Source organism: Falco punctatus (assembly GCF_963210335.1).
Source record: "Falco punctatus genome assembly, chromosome: 4".
NCBI classification, from domain to species: domain Eukaryota; kingdom Metazoa; phylum Chordata; class Aves; order Falconiformes; family Falconidae; genus Falco; species Falco punctatus.
In genome coordinates, this window is record NC_137583.1 from 34,327,133 (window position 1) to 34,351,746 (window position 24,614).

A 24,614-nucleotide genomic window follows, 5' to 3' on the forward strand; every position below is an offset into this window, starting at 1 on the left:
ATCTATGCCAGAAAACTAAAATTTCAGGGGAATCAGGGCATATACACAGATCACACTCTTTCCCTGTCCCTGATTCAGTACATAGAGCTTGGTTACTTGCGAATGAGCTTCACTGCTATTCAACCAGAAACACCACTGGAAAATGCTGACAAAAGGCAATTGTGCTGCTCATTAGCATATTTATAGGAGTACAAAACATTCAAGGTTCTAATTCTATCTACTTTACTTGGATATATCAGCAGTCCTGAATGTAAAGATAGGGACATTGGTATGTATTTTAGGAAGTCTCCAAAAACTTTTGTTAGTTTCTTTTTAAAACTCCAGTTTCTTGTCCTTTGAAAGGTACAGCTGTCCTTTAGAAAAACGTTCCCCTGGACATGAAATGTAGATTACCAGTCAGTGTTGAGGCTGCTCCTTCTACTGCTTTTGAAATCTGTTTCAGGAATCAAGGATTACCAAGAGATATAATATTTTGTCAATGCTACTGGTAACATACAGAACCCAGCAGAAGACAAGGTAGCTAACTGAGGCTTTTATTTACTGATGTCACGGCAATTACTGTAAATACTAAGGATGAAAACAAATTTAAATTTTACAAGCTCCTTCACCTACAGTAATCAGCTTTTAAAGGTACAATGCATGCATTTAAAATTCTGGAAAGTGATGCACCATTTGGGTCTCCTTGTAAAGGAAAAGTAGGCTGCAAGATCTCATTTAGAAATACATCATACAGAGGGAGGCTCATAAGACTGTGGCTTTGACTATTCTTAAAAAAAAAAAAAAAAAAAAGAGCTTCAAAGAAAAAACTGGAGGCACTGGAGGAGAGCCAAAGTAGTCATACAGAAGCATGGAATACATTAAAAAAAGCTGGATCTCTGACAGAACAAAAATTTATCCCTCTGGGTTGTTTTTTTTTTATAAGCATGAAGACCACTTTGCACTGATAAACACTATCGTAACACAATATAGAAATGTATTCCTGTTTAACAGACTTTTCAGAATGCTTTTCAAATTTAGACAAGTAACTGAAAAAGCAACACGAGTTTACCCCTTAAATTTGCAGCAACACTTTTAACTTCTTTTTCTTTATTATACCATCTAAACAGTTGGGATAAGGATGCTTCCCCTCAAAATCTGACCAGCACTTTTTAGCATATTGTCTCTTAGATATTCATAAATCCTGTTAAAAAATGAAAACTCCTTTATAAATAAAAATGGAAATGGCAATAAAAAGCATAGAATCAATTACATTTTAAATGTGATATCTGGAAGGATAGATAATAAACTATTCATGACATATCCAGGACATAAAAATAAATTATCTCATTTTTATTCTTATTTAATATTGTAATCTGTCATTTTGCTCTAATCAGCAATTTTCATTAATAAAGTTCATGAAGTTCATTAAATTTCATAAGCAAGTCATTAAGAAATCTGTAATTTTAAGATAAGTTCACAAAAAGCTGGGGTTTAATTACTATTTTAGAAGTCTACTTGTTTAGCAGATTTAAGAGTAAATGTGTACCGGTTTCCGTAGGACTTTGACACTTCAGTGTCCTTGTGGAGCTGTCACTACGTTATTTAGGAGCACAAGTACTAACAGAAGCTATGAGTCATTCAGGCTATGATTCCACCATGTATTTCTCTTGCTGGCACAGCTGACTCAAGCAGTTCCTGCCACCACCTCTGTATCTTAGCAGCTCATTTGTTCTATTCAACTTGCCCTGAGCCCTTCATTTTAATCCTTCTTTTCTGCCAATACAAAAGTTTGTCAGGCTTCCCAGTGAACCAGATCGGAGAAATTATCTATACTTTAAATAGCTATACAAACCACCAGCACAGATTTTGGCAGAGAGACTTCTAGCTCTGAGTAGGTCCCTGATCAGGATAACCAAGCATCCTACCAGACAGGGTGATAGGTTGCCTCCAGGCAGGTTGCGGTGAAGAACAGGAGAGAGCAGGGAACCATTTAGGTCAGCTTTACTTCCAAGAGAAATGTTTGTTAAACTGTGATCGTAGATATTTACGTTAGGTACAAATATCCATCCTCACAATTCAGTGGTATCACAACTGCCTTACTACCCAAGAGCTCTTCAGCATGCTTAAGAAATGAGTATGACAACCTCACCACAGTTCATGAAGTTTCCAAACTACAAAATTCACCGCCTTTAATGGGAATCTTGTTGACAAGACCTAGAAAGCTACAGAGGGAAACCATTATAAGTGTCCTACCAGTGGTAGGTTTGAACAGTGGCTGGACAGTATGATGCAGTAGCAGGTACCAGAAGGTATCGGAGTTGGGATGCAATGGGTTACTCTCCAGAATGTCCATCTCTTACCGCAGAAACTTCCTACACAACTTTGATCACATGAGTACCTCTAAGACAGTTGAAGTTAACTGTTCATTCCACAATTATCAGCTTGTCTCCAAAGACCTGTGAATGTCAAGGAGCTTTCCTCTTGCTGGATCAGTGACTCAAGGTTCCAAGTTTCACAGGACAAGACTTCAAGAAAGCTCAATTTCCATTTATATAGCGTAATGAAGTAAATACATCTCCAAAGATACTAATATCTCTAAGTTTTCACCAACTACCAATCTAGCCTCTATTTAAGTTTGCAAATGGAATTTTTTCTTTAAAATCTGACCTCTGTAATTTTCTTATTCTCTCACTGTGGACTATGATTTTACTCTTCTTCTTTTCTCATACATCAGCTACATTTTAAAACAAAATGCAGTCTCAAGGACAGTAACATTTCTTTCAAAACTACTGTGTAGCTTGGTTCTACAGGAATAACGAGGAATACATGATTGAAGCTGCCAAAACAAGTGTTCATTTCTCAAATGCAAAGTCATAAATGTCTGCAGAAATGCATCCTGACACCAAGGATTATTACAGGTATTTTTAAAACAGCTGCTTACAGTTAGAGGAAGAATTTCTAGACTATATATCCTCAAAGATTTCCATAGTAGGAAGCAGTACTGAAAACACTGCTTTGCTCCGTAGTACAAAGATATTCATAATATCACCAGACTATTTGAATGCCCTGCATTCTACAGTTAAAATGTTTAGGAATTCTAAACTAGTATCTCTGTGAACAGTCCTTGTACAAAATACCTTGTAACCAATACAGTATCAAGTTAGAAAGCATATACAGTTCTTTGCTGCACACAGTAAAGGGCATTTAGAGGGCACAGTTGCAACGCTTCAAAGCTCCATTACTTTTTTGGAATAGCAAGGGAAAAAGAATAAAAGGAGAAAAGGTTACTGCAATAACTTACTGATCCTTTAGCCAGTCGTTAACAAAAGGAATGGAGAAGAAATCTGTGAATGACTCATCTTTCCTCTTTGGGTTCTTGCTGATAACAAAAAGAGAAAGAAAACAACTCATATTAATTTAAATTCCAGCTATTTGCAAATTAATGCCTTTGAACCATTAAGTGTAATTAATAGTAAAAAAGCCACGATTAACTTACTTGTATAACCACTCAGTTAGGAAATCACAGGCAATAAATTTGGTCCTTTTTCTCTAAAGATAGAAGATAGTTTCAGATTATTTATTATCTTTGGATTGGACACATGTTTTTACTACTGGAGGGGAACAGAAGCTAAATTGACTGCTTTTATTAAATAAAATATAGAGTACATTACTCTGTCTACTTTAATATTGCTACTGCCAACAGTCAGTAGCTCAGCCAAAATTTTAGAAATTTTGTGGAATGCTTTCAAGTCAAGTCAAAAACTGAGTGAGAAAATGCTACATATACTATCTTGGTATTTGCTGCAGTACAGCTGTAACAAATATCTCTGAAGGATGTTTTAAGTGGCAATCTCATTGCAAAGAAATTAACAGGACTCATATATGAAAATATGTTGTAAATGACTTGCCATTTTGTTCAAAGTACTATTACCATACTACCATACTTAAAATACCTCACTGCTTCCAAGGCACAGAAGGAACATGGATGGAATATTGTTTCCTCCTGTGTACGGAACCAGCTTGAAGGTATTGTGAATACCCGAGACACACACAGAGCAGAGTACTGTATGGCTGCTCAGACAAAACCGTCTGTTGGGTACTCTGGAAAGGAAGGCAGAAACAAGGCATATGTATATCCACAACCATGGATACCATGGATGTTAGAGAGAATCCAGTAAAAAATTAAAAACGGGGAGCTTCAGAGCAAAACATTTGTGCTTTGCTCTGGAAAAAAAAAAAAAAAAGGTAAGACTTTACTACCACCAAAGAGAATTCTGCAAAATGCTTTGCAGTGGGTTACCCTTGGTGACTCATGCAGCCAGTACCTGTTTAGCTGAATGGCACTGTATGCTGTAAAATAAGTCTTGAGTTCAAAATTCAAAGCATGAATTTTGGTCAATACAGAATTGACCAGGGCCTTCCTTTTCTTAGAGATTTCCTCTCCACATTCCATCTTTACAGACTGAATGTATACATGAGTTCAGGTGCTTACTCTGCTTATCATAAACCAGAGTAACCATGATATGGAGAATATAACATAGACTTCTGGTCAGAATAACAGAAGAGCTTGACTAGCACCTTCTGAACCCCTCTTACATGATATGTTATAGATGTAGACAGCCAGAGAGTGAACACTAAAAGACATTAAGCCTCTGCAGAACAGAAACACCGATTAGCAGCCATCTAGCTAACAGCCTAGTTCCCAGCCAGAAGGTAATATTTACCCTGAAACAGGAGATTCAACTGCAATTACTACTTTTTAAGGAAGACAATTCACATGGGTCAAACACATTTGTAAAACAGCTAAACGTCATGAAAGAGGCTAGAGTCTTGAATGAAATGTAAGAAATGAAGGTACTACTACCACTTGCTAAGAAAAATACAATACACATGTAACTGGAAATTCAACGCATGATGAACGGCTTTATTCTATGCATTATCCTCCCTGTGTTACAAGAATATGATGCAAAAAGAACAGGGGGACATGAACAGACAGGCAGAAAAAAATGCTCTACATGGCATAATTTGGCAGTCAGTGTACTACTTCAGCCACAGGTGAAGTGGAAGAGGAACACTGTGTGAGGTGCTGACTGCACAGTGAAGAGTACAGGGTAGTCATGTAGCTAGGGGATGTCAAATGTGAAGTTTAGAGCTAGACTGCTTGGGATGCCTAGATGATACCAGTGAAACCTTTTACCTTTCTAAGTGACTCTTAACCTTGGCAGACATATAGTCTTTTCCCACAGAAAGAGAGCTTCTTTTAAAAAACAGAAAAGCAGAAGAACAGGAAAAAAGAAAACATCACAAAACAATTATCAGTCCTGAACCATGTGCCTTTATGATCTGTTTCACGACAACAGAAGCTTTGGGGTTCACGTAGCACTCCATTAGAGTGCTTCGCTGCAAAGAAATACATCTCCTTAAGGAATTTTCACATTGTCATGCTAATGCCAGATACTGCTCCAAGAAGCCAAACATCTAAGCTTTAAGAGACCAACACCTTCACTGGAGAGCTACCTACAGGTCATTTTAGATGTTAAGTGGACAAATTTTGACTTGAACAGAAATGGAAAACAAATAGCAGAGTCTGATCATTGTTGTACAGCTATTCTCAATCACAGTATGAAACTGGGTCCCATTACTTAATGAACTGTTTCAGAGAATAATTTCTATACTTTGACAGAAAAATTCAATTTAATCTAGAAGTAGTAATTTAATCTGTTTTAAGTAAACTGCTTTTCCTTTGCAACAGGAAAAAACATTCAGAACAGTGTTGTCACAGTCATCACCAAAGAAATAAAATTCTTCTTGGTTTATCCTTGCTAGATCCAGTGAACTTACCAGGAAGGAATTTGGTCAAGCTGAGGGTTTTGGTTTTGTTTTTTTTTTTTTTGCCAGGAAACAGTCCACTTTGCTAGTGAATTAAAACATTAGTTGCACAGCAGTCAACATTTACAGAAGGGAAAAAATGACATAAGTTGACCTGCCTTTGACACGTTCATCCTATGTTACATGAATCAGGATAAACACAGGAAATACCTGCACAATGTGCATTGTTAACCTGCAGATGTGTTTATAAACTATTTATATTCAGAATTCATTTTCAATTTTTCAGTTTAAATAAGATGTGCTTGGCAATAATCATGCAAAAATACTGGTGATCAGGAGATAGCAAAGTCATTAGGAAACGTTCTTCCATTCACTTTCCTTGAACTATCATACTTTTAAATATAATATAATCCATTACTGAATCTGATACAACATCCTCTTTCTGTGATTGCTAACCAGAAAGAAAAATCAGAGTTATGCTAATAACAAACACCTAAACATCGTTCAATTTTGATGCTGAAAAATGAATGCATTAGTCAGTTCTCATGAGAGAAAAGATTTAAGCAAATCATCTTCCCCCTGGAGACATTCAATAGCAGATAGAATAAAGCACAGGAGAACTTAAGGAAGAAGGGGGGAAAAAATCAGCAAGGGAATACACTGGGCAATCTAATAGGTTTCTTTCATCTCTGATTTAAAAATGAAGGTTCTGCAGACCATTCTCATATTTATGTCAGTTTGAAGTCTGCAAATGTATCTAGCAGCTGGTGTTTTTTCTAGGTTTCTGCTTTTCCAATTTTTCATATGTTCTACGTAATGCAAGAGAACCTACTTTAAAGGAAATGTTTAAGTTGTTATGTTTCTATACCACCTTCTGAGTAAGATCTTGCAGAATTCCTTCCTACACAAATGACTACTTTCAGCATGAGCATCTCCTTTTCCTGACTTTCCCCATCTGATTCTACAATTCTTCCTTTCCAGACATGGATGCATCTTTTCTGATCTCTTCCTTCAATTCCTCTGTTGGTCCCATGATCTGATCTCCCTTACCACAATTTGAATTGCTAAACAACTCTCCTACTTAAATTTTTTATTCTCTTCCCATTCATCTTCATTCTCCTTCAAAACATGAAAACCTTTAGTCCCTCTCATCAAAAACCCACTCTTCATTCTCCCTTACAATTCCCTCCCTCTTCTACCAGGCTCATTCAATGTTGACTGCAGTCAGTTCAGTTATTTCTCCCTTCTTTCCAGTACTTCTTCCATTTATCTTCCACTGGTTTATTCTATACAGCTGCCCTTTACAGCCTTTAATGACTCACGTCTATCCAAAATTCAACCCCAGTATTCTGTTCTCATCCTTCATTACTTTAGCTAGCTTAATCACAATTAATCATGTTCCTTTCCTGTTTTGTCATGAATTCCATGAATACTTCTACTCTTTGTTCTCCTATGTTTTGAAACTATCTTCTGGTGTGTTTATCACAAGATTTTTTCTCCCTGTCCCTAACTTTCTCTGGGTTTCTAAAGGCTCTAATTTGACCCTAAAAAACAGTTCTAGCTATTGCACTAACCATTTTAATACAAATTATAGCATGGGTTTTTTTCTCCAAATCCATATGGATCAACACATTTCTTATGAAACAAAAGTATAATCAGGAGTTACGTATTTAAGTCAGATAAGGAAACAATGTCCAAGTACAAGCACCTGGACAGTAAGGGAAAAGAACGCAAATATTCAGTTTTACAGCACACATAAAGAGGCATTGTTTTACTGGTTATTGTTCAAAAGGAGGAAGAAATGATGTCACTGGAAAATGAACACCTGACATAAGCTTGCTTTCCTAAACTTGGTTCCCCAATAGCAGAACATCTCTTCACATAACAATGAGAATCACTCACTGTCTTTTTGATAAGACATGCTCATTTTTATTAAGTTTATATGCATATTAGGAATGGATTTTTATCACTTTACTAAAAAGCAACGCACAGACCCATACAAAACCCATTTCCAGAACAGATACTTCCTAATCTATATACCACTGAAGCTCTGCAAAATTTCCAAGATTAAAAATAGACAAAGTAACCTTAGGTTTGTCCTGAGTTTGAAACAGAAATATTTCTAAGAATTCTCATATTTTTGTATTAAGTGCTGGTTTATTGCTTTTAGAAATATGTAACATCTATCAAGGACAGTATTTTAAGCCAGCTGTAAGACATGCCTTTTTCCTGTTAAAGGATACGCACTTCCTTTAAAAAAAAAAAAATCAATATAGATTTCATTAAAAGCATGATGAATAATATATATGTTCAATCTGTTCTTGGCTAGGTAATGTAAATGTGATGGCAAGAATGATGTACAGAGATGTCAAGCTATAATGACATGTAAACGAACCACTTTCCTATTTCACCTGTATTAATGACAGATTATAAATACATCTACAAATCAATCAGTTTATAGACACACACAAATCTTGTTAAGACCGAGCAAAACTTGTAATAACTTACTGTTATTGAATGTACAGATTTGGATTTGAAAGTCTGTTTCTCTAAAATAAAACACTAGGCTAGATACTTAAGGAGGGTTTGTTGTGAGTTAGAGATTGTCATAATGATCAAGTGTGTGTAGTATGCAATCTGTTCCGAATTACTGGAGAAAGCAACATTAAAGACCAGATCCAAAACAACTCATGATACATTATTTCACGATACTGTGGCTGGTTTTCTTGCAAAAGACCAAATAAAGAAATACTGCCTGTGAAATAAAAGGCTGTAACTTCCTGCCAATGATTTGAACTGAAAACTAAAAACTAACCTCAAAACACTTTTCCTTCTTTGCTCGATGCAGAAGTTCAGCAATTCCAGGTAAGAGTACTGGAAATATGTAATACTCTAAGTATTCTTGAGGAGAACCTGAGTAAAACAGTACAGCCTTCACTTACAGGTAAGCACTTAGTTTCACAAATATACAAATATTAGATATTGCAAACTAAGTATCAGTCATTTTACCGATACCGTCACAGCTTGAACTAAACAGATTCACTCGGTTCAGATACAGCCACAGACCTGTCTTTGCTTCTCTTCAGTCAAGACAACATAAACTTGAGTAAATTTCAAACTAAATGTACATCAACACTGCAAACTACAGTACGCCTCACAAATGTCAGACTTAGTTTTAAATGAGTAAACTCAGACACCAGAAGCAGTTTAACCATGGAAATGAGAAGCAATGTGGACTAATTTACCCTGACAGAAAGAAAAGTAAATTAGCCAGCGCTGAACTCAGTGCTATTACAGCTAGACCACTTTTGGTAGCTATCCTCATGCCCTTTACAATCTGCAGTAACACAGCTGGTCATAAATTTATAGGCAGAGGAAAACCCAAAGGTTTTATTTCAGTGGTGCTGTGATTTCTTTCTCATAATTACTTCCTACTTGCCAGGTGGTTCAGAAATTTGAATGTGGCTCCATATACCCAATTTTTCCACCTTGAGAGGGCTGTCTGGGTTGGCATCTCTCTCTTACATTTGACTGCACTGCCCTTACATGAGGTGCACCTACCATACTCATACATGTGCTCACATACATAGGCATCACTGAGTTTCATGTAGAAGAAAGCAGCTGCAGTCAGCATCACCAAAAACCAGCAGTGCTATTGCCCATGCTCTACATATAGCCTAATGGCTACATGCTTGCTGAACTGAGAGACTCAAGCTCTTTCCTTCTCAGCTTTTCTCCACATCTCCATCTTCCCTAATGGGACCTTTCACCATCAGCTTATAAACCGGGTGAAGCGGAGGAGCCTTCTACACCTCCTGATGAAGACACAGCACATGGAGGAACTCACATTCACTGGGCCAGAGGAAACAGGGAGCATGACCCTGTACAAAGCCCTAAGAGCATTTCCCTCAGCAAGGTGAACAAAACAAAATCAAACCTGTTAGGATCCCAGATAAGCAGGTGTGGCTTATCAGCTGAAGTGCTGTGCTTGATTTAAAGCCAGACTGCCTGCCATTCATTACATATTCATGTTTTGGTGTGGTCAGTAAAGATTAAGTCACAGAAGTGTTCTCTTCTGGCAACACAGCTGAAACACTGAATTTATTCTCTGCTTTATACCTTTAATTGGTTCACATACTGCCAGAAAATGTTCATAACTGGAAGGACACTACACATATAAAAGCCAAGGGTAACACTACTTCTGACTAGCAACAGGAATTCCTAATGAGCAGGAATGAGTGGAAGAGAATATAAGAAAAAAAGGAGGGCTAAAATGCATAATAAAAATACATTGCTACTTGGTAATTTTTATAAAGTATAGAAATAGATAAGAATGGAAGAACAAAACTTTTCCATTCTAATTTGTAACCAGACAGGCAAAAATAATATTTTGAAAGCAGTTTTCAAACTCAATTGTCTATTTAGACTCTTGATCCTAGTTTTGCATTATTAAATTAGAGGAAGAAATGCCTGCCTTTCTCTGATTTAAGTGGCTAAATAAAAAGTCACTTATTCGGAAGAAAACAGAACTACCTTAACAGCTAGACCAGGGGTCCTCAAACTTTTTAAACCCGGGCCGGCACGCGGATTAAGTGGCAGGAAGTCATCTGCGGCTGCTTGGTTTCCCCCTCCAACCCCTGGCGGAGGAGGTTCTGTAAATATCGGGGGCCGGATTGAGGACCCTGGGGGGCCATATCCAGCCCGCAGGCTGTAGTAGTTTGAGGACCCCTGAGCTAGACAATGCCAGCGATTTGTAATGTACCATTTGAGTTTTCTGCCATTGACCAAGTGGCCATGCTAGTTCCATTTACAGACCAGGGGAATTCCTGCAAATTCCACTTAAGAAAAGGTGTTGCAGCTGTTAACACTTTAAATTCAACAAATTACAAAGCCTGTCCAATGCAATAAAAATAATCACAGCAGGGTTCAAGATAATATACTCCTACTTACACGTTTTTGGATGAGGTGGTTCTGCAAAGGGGGCTGCCTCGGGTACGGGAAGCAACTGTTGGACAACAGTATCAGCTGCAGGGGCTGAATAAAATTGTTCCATATGTAATGGCTCCAATATTCCTGCTTCCAAAGACACCTGTTCAAGATAAATGTAACCTATAGAAATACCCCATCAGACTGTAAAAAAATATAGAAGCCAATTCAACAGGAAAAATTATAAGGTCAGTTGAAAAATTATGGAATTATAATGGAAATAGTAAATTATTTCAGTATTTTCCAAGTACTTCACAAGAAAAAAATTACATTTTAAAAAATTCTGCTGTTTCCAGCACAATAAAAATACACAAACCTAACAGCAGGTACATGACTGCTCTTAAAGAGCATCTGGTGAGATATCACAATTTAAAAAAATATTTTAAGTACTTTAAAATATTTAAATCTATTGCAAGAAATAGTAATTCTTTGAAAATAAAAATTGACAAGGTTTTCTGAATAAGTATTTTCCACTCAGAAGCTTAAATATATGTTTCTGTAGTGTTCAGAAGTTCTGATAATCACCTTCTAAGAAAAAGAAATTTTCCTTCTAAACAAAGCACAAACAGACAAATTCAGAGCAGATGCAAATCCAATAGTACAGAAACAATTATGGATACCATGAAAAAAAAGGGGCCACAATTTTACATATGGTTTTTAGGAGTGCAGAGACAGTTACAATGAGCCAGCAGAATACTCTTAACAGACAATGAGCTACACCTGTTATAGAAAGGCAGCTACATCCTTTTATCCCCTAGAATGCACCACATTACAGTTTGCTATGAGAACATGTTATGAAAACTATGTCACCTAAAGTGTTTCACTTTAAAGTTCAATTGGATTTATGAGCTACTGAAAAGCAGGTGGTGGGATCAGGCCACTACACCTACAATACACTGCATGTCAACGACAGCAGAGACTCCTTTTTAATAATCTGCAAAATTCAAAAAATGATCCTTTTGGAAACTTTTTTAAAGTGCATCAACATAAAAATGTATATTATTTCATTTCAATGCTCAAATATATCAATATATCATGCCCAGACTAATGCCCCAAGCAGAGTTCACTATTGAAATTCACCAATAGCCTGTAACGAAGCCAGATTAGTTTGAGGAAACAGGACAGGTCAACTGTCAGATAATTTAAACTACAACATCTTAAAATAGTTTTAAAATATCAAAGTAACCTAAATATAATAATAAAATAATAATAAAACATCTACAAAAAAAGCGTAATTTAAATGAAAGTTAAATCTGTATGTGATGCTCAAAAGAATTAATTTTGCTGCTCCTAGAACTGCTGGGGACAAAGGTTTAAAGTGGTTTGTCTTTCTTAAGTTTTTATGTCTGCGAAACAAGTCTTCCTAGACTGAATTTATTTGGTCAGAATTAGACTTCAAACAACTCTGATCAGGTTTAATTCCACTAATTTCAATGGCCACATCTAAGTGGCCTATCACATATGTGAAACTGGGGCATAACTCCTTCACTGCACTTGCTCCCCTCTCCTGCATATTTCAGTACTCAGTCTGCCTCTGCCACTGCTCAAAAGAGATCCTTGCATACTTCTGAGTCCTGCTGTGAAGCAGATAGTCACAGCAAAAAGACAGAAAGATGTACAAGGGAAACACAGCTGGTAATCTAATTTTAGGATAGTGCTATTGAAGTTGCTTTAAATAAAAGCAATGACTTGGAATATTACTTTTGTTGGTTCACAGTTGTTTGCAAAATACAGTTTTGTTTTCATTTTGAGAATGAGCCTGCTCTGTGGGTACCTAATTTGCCCATTTAGTTATTTAAAATCTTTTAAAACCAGCCCTATGCAGATTTTTCACTCGAGCTATACTCACAGATCCTTTTTTTGATTCAGGAACATCTGGAAATTGAGGCTGTTCTGCTTCATACTCTAAAAGTAAAAGGAAATATAACATTTATCCAGAAGACTTAAAAAAACATATTTATTTTCTTCCTAAACAAACATTACTTTCTAAAGATATTTATTCTGGCTTGAAACAATAAAAATTTGTATACAACGAATATTTAACATGAAACCTAACGTTTTAAAACAAGTGAGAACTTTAAAGCCTCTTGGCTTGGCTTGAATTTAGACCGAGGCTCTCAGTGACGAAAGAACCCTTTATTGGGAAAAAGATTTTTAACCAAAATAATAATTTAAAATATTTTAATGTAAGCAAAGCACAGGCGCTTGCATGGAACTAACCGTTCTTTTTACTAGTATATAATGGTGCCTTTCAACTTGGATTCCTCTATAAGCATTTAAATCCTCGGGCCATTGCCAAGTATTACTGGCTCCCCTTTCAAAATAACTAAAAAAAGAGCAAAAGCAGTACATGATCCACACAGATTACTGAGTGAATCAGGGTAAGAAAAATAATGGAGCGGGACAATGAAAAAACCTTACAGATCAGATTACACAATACAGAGAACTCCCACAGCCAAACCCAGCAAGTTTACTGTTCTACCATTGCAATTAGGAGATTCACCAGCACTGCTGATTCCACGTGTGCGACAGATGCCTCAGCTGAGTTCTATTAGAATAAGCAACTTTATTCCTACATTTACAATGGCTGTTGTAACACAAAATACCTCCTTTAAGTCATTATCAAGTCCTAAACGAAGAGAGCCCCGTTTGGCCCCTCAGAAGCACGGTGCCGCTCTCCCAGCTTCCCACCAGCCCGCTCCCCTCAGGATCTGGAAGAAGCCCAAGACTTTTCCTGTCAGCAATGGGCTCTGACAACGCGAGCCCCGCACCCACGGCGCTGGCATCACCGCTGCGGGGGCTGAGGGGCAGGGCCCCGCGCAAAGGGGCGCTTCTCCCAGAGGAGGGGGGACAACAGTGTCACGCAGCGCTGGGGAGCGGGAATGCCTCGGGGCTGGCCCGCAGCGGCGACGCGGGAGCAGCCGCCGCGCTCCCCGCCCGGCGCCGCAGCGCTGAGGGGAACTGGCGGGAACCCAGGCTCAGGCAGCAGCGAGGCGGGGCCCGCACACCCGCCTGCCCGAGGCGGCGAGGCACGGCGCCCCCCGCCCCCCTGGGGTGCCGAGCGGGGCCGGGCCGCCCCCCGCCCGCGGCGGCGGGGCGCTCTCACCTGCGCACACCCGCTCCCAGAGGCCGGGGGCGCCGCCCGCCGCCATGTCGCGCCGCGTTACCGCGGAAACCGCCGCGCCGGTCCCCGCGGTTCCTGTTCCGGGGCGGCGGGCGCTGCACGTGGCCGCGGCAGGTAAGCGGCGGCGGGCCCGGCGGGGAGCCGCGCTGTCCGGGGGCTGCCAGCGGGGCGGGCCCCGCCGGGCCTGGAGCCGCGTTGGCGCCGCGCTCCGCTCCCTCTGTCTAACGGGGCGGGAGACGCCCCTCGCCGCGGGGCGCTGGGGGTGCGGCGGGCGCGGGGCTGCCCCGGGCCCCTCAGCGCGGGGCGGGCGCCGCGGGCGGGAACCTGCGCGAGCGCGTGCGGGCTTCGGGCAGGGTTTCGGCAGGGTGCGGGGCGAGAGGCGCCCAGGGAGGCCCCGTGGGTTGGTCCACAGGCTCACGGGAGGTAGGGGGCGGAAGGGACCTCTGGGGATCATCCAGCCCAGCCCCCGCCACAGCAGGGTCGCCTGGGGCAGGTCACACAGAGCCACATCCAGGCGGGTTCTGAACGTCTCCAGAGGAGGAGACAGCGCAGCCTCTGCGGGCAGCCTGTGCCCGTGCTCCGGCACCCTCCAGGGAAAGGAGTTCTGCCTCGTGTTCAGGTGGAGCTTCCAGTGCCGCACCTTGTGCCCGTTGCCCTTGTCCTGCCGCTGGGCACCACCGAAAAGAGCCCGGCCCCGGGCACTCGCCCTTAAGGCATTTGCAGACCTTGAGAACTCCCCTCAGCCTTCTCTGCTCTGGGCTGAACAGGCCCAGCTCCCTCAGCCTCCACCTTAACTACTAAGTTACTGATTTAATAAATGAAAAACCAAGTAGTAATAAAGTTTCTCAGCAAAGGCAGGGAGTGCCACCAGATGGGTACCAAAGGCTTCTCTGCTGTAACCTGTCCATAGGTGTAAATGTCCCAAGAAAGGAAACAGACAGCAAGGACAAAAAATCAGAAACTGAAGCAAAGTCAAGGTGATGACTAAGGTGCCTTGAAAGGATCTTGTAATGCTAACTGGGCAATAAAGTGCTATGAAGGTCAGTGTTAAATAAATGAAAAGTCATGCATATGTGGAAGACCACCTTAACTATGCATATATGTCAGTAAAGACATGCTTTGTCATTTAGGAAAGGTTTTTAGAGGGTAGATATTTCTGTGAAAATGTCACACTCAGCAGCTGTCAAAAAGACAAAGTTGCCAACTAACTAGGACAGCACTAAAGAACGAGACAAAGAATAACCCCTGGACCACTCCAGTGGACGGTTACTTGCAGTGCTGCATGCGGTTTTGGTTCCCTCCATCACAGAAAGCAGACTGTCAAGTTGGAAAAAAGCACTGGGGACAATAAGAGATACAGAATGGTTTCTGAATAAAGGAAAACCAAATAGACTAGGACTTGGGTCATCTTGTTGAAGCAGTGCTCATAACATCTTCATTTTGTTTTTTAGGATGGTTATACAGAAAAAGAGGAAAGAAGTTCGTGAGGAACCTGTACAGAAAAAGAAAAAATTGAAAAGTAGCAGGAGCCAGATCATCATTCAAATTGAGAAAGATAGTCAATTTGTCATTAAAACTGAGGATGACCAGCTTGAGACAAAAACAAAGGTAAAGAAAAAGGAAAATTTAAAAGATGAATGTTTAGACCAATTAGAACTGAAGAACAATAAGAAGAAAGGCATTAAAAAGAAGGTTAGCTCTGAATTAGCACATTCAGAAAGCTTTGTGAATATAGAACGCCATCTGGATTCAGAACCTCAAGAAGAATCAGAGGAACAAATTAAAACTCTCAAAAAGAAGAAAAAAAAAGTCCAATGTCATTCCCGCTTATCACTGGAGAATAATCAGAGTAGTGATGTGAAGCCTTCACGTCATCATGCAGATGGTACTGAGGAAAATGAATTTACTTTTAAAAAAAGAAGAAAGATTACTGCTTTGTATTTGGAATTGGATGGTAAAGTAACTAAGAAAAAAAAGAAGGAAGGCATTTTTTCTTTGTCATTAGAGGACATCCAGGACAGTGAACATAAGCAGTCTGAAAAAGTTTGTAAAAAACAACGCAAATACATTTCACAACAAACAGCTTTTATGGGCAAACCCCATGAAACAGATGTTATCCAGAATGATGGGAAGATTTATGTGAGAAGACAGAAGAGGAAGAAAGGTAAGTCCAACTCCTTTTTACCACTAGCAGATAATCAGGACATTTGTGGAGTTCCCGAGAGCCTCGTTGCATTAAGTGACTTCAGAAAAAGGCAAAGAAAGAATTCCCAGGAAATTACATTGACAAATAGTGAGGAAGAGGACACTGCCGAGAACTCTGGAAGTATTAAAGAGACCAAGAGGACGAAGAACAGAAGTAAATGTGTGTCTTTCTTAACATGTGAAGATTATCAAGACCACAGTCACAGAGTTCCTGATGAGCCTCTCCAAGCACAGCAAGAGGCTGAGTCTGAGGAAAAAGAGCTTTCTGGAAAAAAAAGCAGGAAGAATAACAAGGGTAATAATGAAGTCATCAAGAAGAAAAAGAAGAATCAGAAAAAGGAGGAGGACGCAACATACCCAGAAGGTTCTTTAAACAATGACAGCGCATCTAAAAGCCAAATAATAACACTACTAGAAAACAATAAAAAGAAGGAGCGCAAAAAGAACAAAGAGCAAGCTGAATGTGTTACAGGGGATGTTATAGATAAGGTATTATGTGATAGTAATCACATGACCTGTGACAGAAAAAGGAAAAAAAGAACAAAAGAACCACCACAGGACTTCACTGAAGACCCAGTTTCAAAAGCAAATACAAAAAAGATCAGAAGGGAAGACATGGGAAATAAGACATTGGTAAGTTATAATGAAAAGGGTATCTTTGCTAAGGAATTGGAAGCTTTTTAGGTAGAGTTTCCTATTTTGCAGGCTGTTGTGCCTCTTCAGACCCTTAGGTTACATTTAGGTCAGTAGGGGCCACCTCAGGGTTTTGAGGAGCTGGATCAGCTGATCTATTGATTTCAGCAGGTAATAGCTGCGAAACACTGGAGGTTTTTTAATGCCTCCTGGCTGTAGTCATCTAGTGTTTCAACTGAGAATGTAAATACTAAAACTAACAGCAAGTACTGGCACAAAATAGTCCGAGTCATAAATGTTCTATCCCTCCTTAAGTTGCTCTTAGCAAAGTGGCAACACTCCTATAAAACAGGATTTTAATACCGTGTCATTTAACTTGAGCAGATTGGTAACGCTGGCAGCATGAGTGCATCTGTGTGTGTTAGACTCTTCCTCAAGCTGTTGCTGTCATTAGTGCTGGAATTGCATAGTATTAGAAGCAAGAGGGAGATTAGCCAAAGCTGCTTGTCTTATTTGGACAAAACTTTAGAGAAAATCCTAAGAATCCTAAGTGTAGGCTAGGCCTAAAGCACTGATGTATAAATTCTGATAGAAAAATACTAGAGAACAACCTAAAACCAAATTCTTAATTAAAAAAATACATCTGTGCAACAAAATAGATAGACATGAACTATGTAAATTATAACTGAAGGTAACTGGAATTGTGTCCAGGCTGACTGTTAAAGGAAATCCTATCCCAGAGTCTTGCAGTACTGCCTTTTCTGAGGTGAAAACCAACATGGAAAGGAGCTGATGAAAGAAGAGGTTTCTTCTTTGATTTTTTCCCCCAGAAATCAAGACTATTAAGATCTGGGTTTATTGCTTTAACTTTTTAAAAAAAAAAACTTTCTTCTTTTTTTATTTAATTAGGGTTATGTTCTAAAGCTATGTCAGTGCCTAAAGTTAGTACCTACGTGCCCAGCCACTAAGCTGTGAGATGCTCAGAAATTCAGCAGATACCTATCTGTATTTTTAGCTGCTTAAACAACTTTGAAAACAGCTCATTGCAAGTCATTAGGAGCTTGGGTTTATTTTCATAGGTAATGGGAAACTGCATTCCAATTGTGTTTTTTTTTTTATCAAGAACTTTGAATGCTTGGCTTGTTTAAAAGTCGAGTACTAGCTATTAAGCATCATTGAGGATTTCTGTGAACAGGGATGGAGTGAGCTATAGTGCTAACCGCCTCTCAAGCACACTTCATGGTGTGCTTTGCTTTTTTATGCACTCATATACACAGTTTCTTCACATTCTGTGGAAACCTGGCAGCTTTCTGGTGTCTAGTGCTAATAATGAAATATAGATTTATATAAGCAGATTCTTCAGCCTTCATGGAGACCCAGATACAGGCTTTTTCCACAAAGGTTTGTGTTGAGAGTGTGTATGCTTATCAGTCATTAGGTGAGCAGATGTTTGGGGCTTTTTACTTCGGTTTCTCCTTTTGACCTTTCAAAGGACAAGGTGGTTTTATTGCTGGAGTATATTTTTTGATTAAATTGACATTGCCCTTTTGAGATTGTTAGACATTATTTGGATTCTTGCAGCTGCTCACATTCTGCGGAGGCAAGATAAGTCTAACAATGACATGTAAACTTGCATGGCCAATTACAATGGAAAACACAGCAAATACCTTGTAAACAATTGAGGAGGGTGTAGAGTGATGTCTCTTTTGTTTCCCATATTCAGCTCTGTTCTTTAATAATAGAAAGCACTTCAGATACTGGAGATTGAGAAGTCTGGGTAAATCAGCTCTAGAGAAATCTAGTTCCTGCCAGGCCAAAAGACACTGCTGTAATAAATAGCTGATAATGTTGGTCTTCCATTTACCTGTGCCATAGTCCTGAACCATTTTCTAGTCTACAGTGTCACATGCTGCTGCATGCCTTGAAAAACCCTCTGTTGGGCTTGTGCAACAAGCAAAAGAGTAAGTTTTTAAGACAGTGTGGAGTGATACCCACTTAATACCAATGATTGATATTATTCCCATTGGATGCCATTTCAGTCAGCTGGAGCAGAGTGAGGAGTATACTCAAGTTGTGTGCTTCTCTGAAGTTGTTTGCTGACAGATGGCATAATCCTACCACGTGTGATTGTGCTCCCCTTCCATGTAGTTGGGGGAAGACTGGCACACCTCCAGAGGGGGTAATCGCCTTCAGGAGGTCAGCAACAGCTACAAATTAGTAGGCATGGGGGTGCACCCCTCCTCCTTCCGTGTCTGCCACTTGACCTTCCAGCAAAAACACCCCAACCAATGTTGCAGCTGTTTGCAGAATCTGTCACAACAGTTTTCCTGCTTGTGTTTTAATAGATCTGAAAAGACAGTTCCAGGCCATCTAAAAGTAAAACGGAGTGGGGTTTTTTTGGTTTTGTTTTTCTTTTCATCCAAGGGAATAAGCTCTTCTTATTGCAGACAGTGTTCTCGCGTAGCTTTGGAAAATGAGGTAAATCATTTTAAATGAAACTGTAAACCCTCAAAAAAGTAACAGCAGCTTCTGCTGACGGAAGTACATTAACAAATCTTCCTTGTCTTAGTGTTCCCTGGCTATTTCATGCTTGGATTATTATGGTAGCTATATCAATAGATCTTCCTTTTGGCCATCTTTTCCAGGCTGGTCTGAAGCTTATGGCTCTAATTTACCACTATCCTTGACTTATTACTTATCCTGTTACACTGGATGCCCAAAAATCTTACCCTTATTACAAATTTGGAAAAGAAAGGCTGAGAGCAATGATCTGGGAACTCCAGTCAATGGGAGCAAAAGCTGCTGAAGGGCTGTACTTTGTGAAGTGTTATTAGTATCTGGGCGCTTGGGGATTCTGCCACTGATTTACCTCCTGCCATCCAGCCCAGCCATTCCTGCCCTGGCTGCTCTGTCGCTTCACATCAGCTCCCTGTTCCTCGCTCTCAAATGTGGAACTAATGTCCCGTTGGCTGCCATTGTTGGAGGCACTTTGTGTATGTGTCACACCTTTCCCTGTGCTCTTTCTAGTCTGGAGACTCCTTGGGGACAATCATCTACTTTGTAGTTGTAGAAGATGGAGCACAATGCAGCTGCCTCTTCATTGGGTTTTTTTGTGTTTGGGTTTTTTAAGTGGCTAGTGGGATCAACATGCATCAGGCTTGTCCTGTGCCATCAGAGGGGCCAGTATCTTACCAATTTTAATTTTTTTTTTCAAAAACTTTTTCTGCCCCTTATTTCAAGTATAAATGTAAGCTTTCATGAAATGGTTTGATTTGAAATTACCATGTCTCCAAATGTTGATGTTGGCAGGTTCATTTTAATGTGTGAATTAAAAAAAATCCCTTATTCTCTTTGTTAAATCAAGGATCTCTTCCTTGGGGAGAAAGTCTCTTCAGAGAAATACACAGGTTTAATTGGCATTTCCAGCTTAGATCCAACTATTTCTTCTTGCCCCAGAATAGTACTACTGTATTGCTTAGTGGTTTTATACTACTTTCATAGTCAGAGCTGTGTACCTTGAAATTAATGAGAATGGATAAAAATACTCATACAAGCTTTTTCCTGTTTTACAGGTACAGGTGGATGATGTGGGTGATGTAACTATTGTGCAGGAAAAAAAAGGAAACTGTGATGAAGTTAGCATAGACAAGGTATGCTTTGTCTTAATTGTGCAAGATCTAAAGCAAGTCAGCATTTAATGTTTGCACAGAATTTGTAACAAAAAACCCTGCTTTGTTGCTCGTCTATGCCAAGATGTCCCTAAATAGAGCTTAAAATGTGCTTTACCTTCCATGGGTTAAGTCCAAAATGTACAGCTCTAGTCAATGTCAAAATCTTTCCGGTACCTTACTAGGTTAAACACAGGTTTCTTTGCCTGTCATCAGTGTTGCTGTTTCAGTGTAGCTGTTACCTGCAGTTAGAAGATTAAACATACCTGATACAGCCACATGTTCATTTAAAATACCACTAGAAAAATCACATTCTTGTGTAGAGTGTGAAAGGATCACATCCAACTTTTTAATTATCCTTGCAAATTTCTGAAGATAACTATTTTATTCTTTCCTTATCTTTTCATGGTGAATTAAATTAACTGTCATTTAACACACAGAAGATAGCATCTTGTGCTGTTTTTTTCTGTACGCTAGGTGAGACGGCAGGCTCTGCAAGAAGAAATTGGTAGAGAATCTGGCAAAACTAAGGTTTTCAGTCCCAAAATGGAATGGGTATGTATGAACTTAGACCTCGATCTGATGGAAGTACCATGCCAGGGGAGTCTGGGAGCCAGCCAGTGAACTACAACAGCAGATAGCATTGTACAGTGCTGTAATACCCATCATCAGTCCTCAAAAGCAACATTTTCTCTGGTTCCTCTGGAGAATGAGCCATGACATCGCTAGAGAAGCATTTTCTGCTTACTTTGAAATGTAAATAATTCTGGGCTATGGATATAGCAGTCACTGAATTGTATCTATCTGAATTGTTATCAGGAGGACTTTGCAAACATTCAGAAGCAGGGGTGCACGTGGAAAGGTAAAAGGGATGATAGCGTGTGTGTGTGACAGTCATTCCTCTCCTAATTTCCACATCTTTCCTCCACCTCTTTGAAAAAATGATTCTTTATTCTTTGCTTTTGCATCCTACTCAGCCTGCCTCCTGACAGGTTTACAGTAAGCTAGTGGAAGCTGTTGCAGTAGTGTTTAGCAGGGGTAGTAAGATTCAGGAGAAGAGAAAGCTTTGCTAGGAACTCAGGAGTCTTCGTTGTTTCACAGGACTGCCAATATGCCTAGAAAGTTGACATATACCTTAAACAAATGCCAGAAACAACTCCTGTAGGTTTTTACATAGTGTGAGGCAGACTGCAGTAGCTCTGGAACTCAGCTATCTAATAGTCTCTGAAGTCATTGAGAAAAATTACATCCTTGGCAGGGGATCTCAGTTCTTTGATGCTCATCTCTCTCTATTTAGTAGTATGCAGAAGAATAGAAGCTATGAAAACTAATTAATCAGCTTCACAAAGAATGAGCTGGAACTGCTGCAGCAAAAACTGTATGTAGTGCCTGCCAGCAATTCACTTAAAAAAAAATTACAGGGTTTGACAAGCCATGATTATTTTTGCATCTGTGCAGATGTCTGCCATTCCAAAGGGAGGACACGTATTTATGTGTGTATGTGCATGCGTCTGTGTCACAGACCTGGGCATATATGGCACCTTGTCTTTGAACAAGGTAAAAATACTGAAGTATTATGGATAGCTTTCTTTCAGTAGCAGGTATTCTGGCCTGTGATAGTGAATGATACTCCAGCCTTGTGGTTTTTTAACTTAAGAAACCTGCTACAGCTTGCTTGCAATACTGTGTCATGTTGGCTGTCTAGTGGAGAATGACTGTTCCATGCAAGCCACAACTGTTCAGTTGGAAGGATTTCAGGCTTACATAAACACACTGCTAAATTCACATTTTTTTTCTTTTGATGTAGTCTAATTAATGATGAAACATTCTTGCATTTAATATCACCCCCAATTTTAAAGAAAAACTCAGGAGTAGCAGTCCTGGCAAAAATAGTTATAAATGACTGCATAGCTCCTAGCTCTAGCTCAGGAGTCAAACAGATCCTTAGATAGTGAAGGCTGCTCATAGGTAAGCTGAAAGTTCATAAACTTTCCAAATCATATGATGTATCTTGGGTTATCCACAAATGGCCAAATTCTGATTTTACTTGGACAGTGCCTGTATTCTTAGGAAGGAGACGGTATCTGCAAAAAGAAAAATCCTGAAGGAGTGCACTAGTTAAAGAATGCAGCGAAAGGAGAGTACACCAGACTGAGAGGCAGGGGAGGCTTTAAGAGTACTGTTCGTAGTCCTGTTGGATAAGGGTATGCCCTCAGGTTTTGCACCCTTACAGTATTAGTAGTAATTAGTGGGATGAGAATGCAAATATTACTTCGAGCATGTAAGCCAGATTGAATAGTGTCTCCAAAACTAACAACAAAACACTGCTGAAAACAGCAGCTAGGCAATAGGAAAATGAAAAGGTAACTGTACAAAGTGATGGAGTGAGAGAGAACAAGGATCAAGTTTGACAATTATCCTAGAATACGAGAAATGATTGTGCAATGCCTGGCTCTTTGAGCTAGGTAAACGTTATCCAGAGAGCAGAAAAGCCAAGATTCCTAGAGACAGAGGGAAAGGAGATTCTGAAAGTGCATTAAACCCTGTCTCCAGGTTAAATGAACTGAAATGGTAATGAGGATGCACCCATGCAGGGTTATGTTGTTCTTTTATCACCTCCTTCGAGAGGTACTACCTATGGAAAAACTGCTACCCAGCTCTGTCAGCCCTGTCAGGTTCTGCTCTCATGGTACACACCCAGAAATTGTCTTTCTTGGTATTACTTAATTTTAGTGTTAATCTTCGTTTTGCTTCACAGGATACAAAGTTTGGCCAGTGGAGTACAGCTGCTTTTCGAAGTTCTGAGGAAGAAAAGAAGTTTTTTAGACTGATGGGTGGCTTTAAAAAGGGTTCAGTGCCCGTCCAGAATCTCTCAGCAGCTACAAACAAACCGAACATGGCTCTGAACAGGGAAGGGGAGGAGAAGTTACAGCAGGCTCTGAAGATGGAATTTGATAAAGCAATGGACTTGAAACAACATAGAAGAATTGGTCTTGGATTTCAACCTGCTGCTAACAAAAAAGTATACATAGACAAATACACATCTAGATCTATAAAATTTGAAGATTAAAACTCTGAAGTAATAAAAGGAATGAAAATTCAACACACAAATTTCTTTTTACTTTCCACATCTTTTTACTTGAAATCAATCACAAGATGTTTAAGAAATCTGATTTATGAGGCATTTTTAGTACAAGTTTTTAACTGCATATCCCAGATTATGTGGAGCTGGGTCCTCACTTCAGCTAAACAGTATGTTTGCTCCTGATAACTAACCAGAGCTTTTTGCCTGTCTTTGAGCTATTTTTGCACTAATAAAACCAGTAGTAAAACATTTGAAAACATCTCTCATGGTGGTCTTGCATCAATAAAGAAACCAAATTTATACTGTGCTCAAAAGACAACAGGGAAAAATCAGTGCCTGCACGAGGAAGGGGAATGGTTGGGACATTTGTAAGTCTGCTGTAAGAATTTCCATTTTACAGAATCTGGAACAACTCCACACTGGGTCTAGAGCAGTACATTTGCCCCCAGAGGGCCATTTCTGCCATGCCACAGCTGCTTAGTGTAAGCCACTCAGCAGTCTAGAGGGTTCATGGTTTTCAAGTCCAACAGGAAGAATCATCTACGTGCTGTTGAGAGTTGTTTTGTCCAGCTGCAGTAGGGAAAGCTCATTTTAAGTGGGACATGATAACATGCAGTACTATCATTTCGTTACCTATGCGTGCTTTATACAGAATTATGTAAGGAAAGTTAGTGTAATTAAAATAGCTATGTACCAAAGGCTGGAAAGGTTCTGTATCAAGTTGATACAACTTCATAAGTATCTTGTAATCCTGCATGTATATGGCTTAAATATATAGTCTGTACCAGAACCAAAGGGTCCTAAGTTTAGTTCTTTACAACCTTAACAAAAAAACATGTATTTTGGGTGTACCCCTGCTTCAGTAACCACTGAGGAGATGAAAAACATGCAACAAGAAGGAAATAATTTGGGTGGTATTTATTATCAGCTTGCTAACTCCTTAAATATATGGTCCTAGCAAAACTCGTTACTTGTTTAGCCTTAAGAGAATAAAACATTTTTGTGCAAAAATTTATCTTAATATCCATATAAAGATTTAGGTCATTAAAATACTGCCACTGAGCAAAAGCAGCAATATGGTTCCTTACCGTGGGACAGAAGTGGT

At 39.6% G+C, this 24,614-nt stretch overlaps 2 protein-coding genes across 4 annotated transcripts in view; one reads left to right on the forward strand and one right to left on the reverse strand.

Moving 5' to 3' along the window:
- Positions 1-13,968, reverse strand: part of IQCK (IQ motif containing K) — a 50,152-nt gene extending 36,184 nt beyond the window's left edge. The window contains exons 1-6 of the mRNA XM_080386709.1: positions 13,901-13,968; positions 12,644-12,699; positions 10,759-10,897; positions 8,624-8,721; positions 3,476-3,528; positions 3,281-3,358 (exon numbers count right to left, since the gene is read on the reverse strand). Coding sequence (XP_080242835.1) covers positions 3,281-3,358; positions 3,476-3,528; positions 8,624-8,721; positions 10,759-10,897; positions 12,644-12,699; positions 13,901-13,946 — 470 coding nt within the window. The 5' untranslated portion in view covers positions 13,947-13,968. The remainder of the gene's footprint in view (positions 1-3,280; positions 3,359-3,475; positions 3,529-8,623; positions 8,722-10,758; positions 10,898-12,643; positions 12,700-13,900) is intronic.
- KNOP1 (lysine rich nucleolar protein 1) lies at positions 13,558-24,262 on the forward strand. Of its 3 annotated transcripts, none has more exons than XM_080386677.1 (5): positions 13,558-14,032; positions 15,370-16,756; positions 20,329-20,406; positions 20,902-20,979; positions 23,183-24,262. In XM_080386677.1, exons 1-5 carry the CDS (start codon positions 13,677-13,679, stop codon positions 23,492-23,494), a joined length of 2,211 nt encoding a protein of 736 aa, XP_080242803.1. In that variant the 5' UTR covers positions 13,558-13,676; the 3' UTR covers positions 23,495-24,262. The 3 variants fall into 3 exon arrangements, with proteins under 3 accessions (XP_080242803.1, XP_080242804.1, XP_080242805.1); XM_080386679.1 differs by lacking the exon at positions 13,558-14,032 and adding an exon at positions 14,052-14,958; XM_080386678.1 differs by lacking the exon at positions 20,902-20,979.
- Positions 24,263-24,614: the final 352 nt, after the last annotated feature.

Coding starts and splice junctions, on each gene's coding strand:
- KNOP1 (XM_080386677.1), top strand. CDS start 13,677: ATGCCTCGGGGCTGGCCCGCAGCGGCGACGCGGGAGCAGCCGCCGCGC. Junction 16,757..20,328: donor ACATGGGAAATAAGACATTG/GTAAGTTATAAT, acceptor CCTGTTTTACAG/GTACAGGTGGATGATGTGGG. Junction 20,980..23,182: donor TCAGTCCCAAAATGGAATGG/GTATGTATGAAC, acceptor TTTGCTTCACAG/GATACAAAGTTTGGCCAGTG.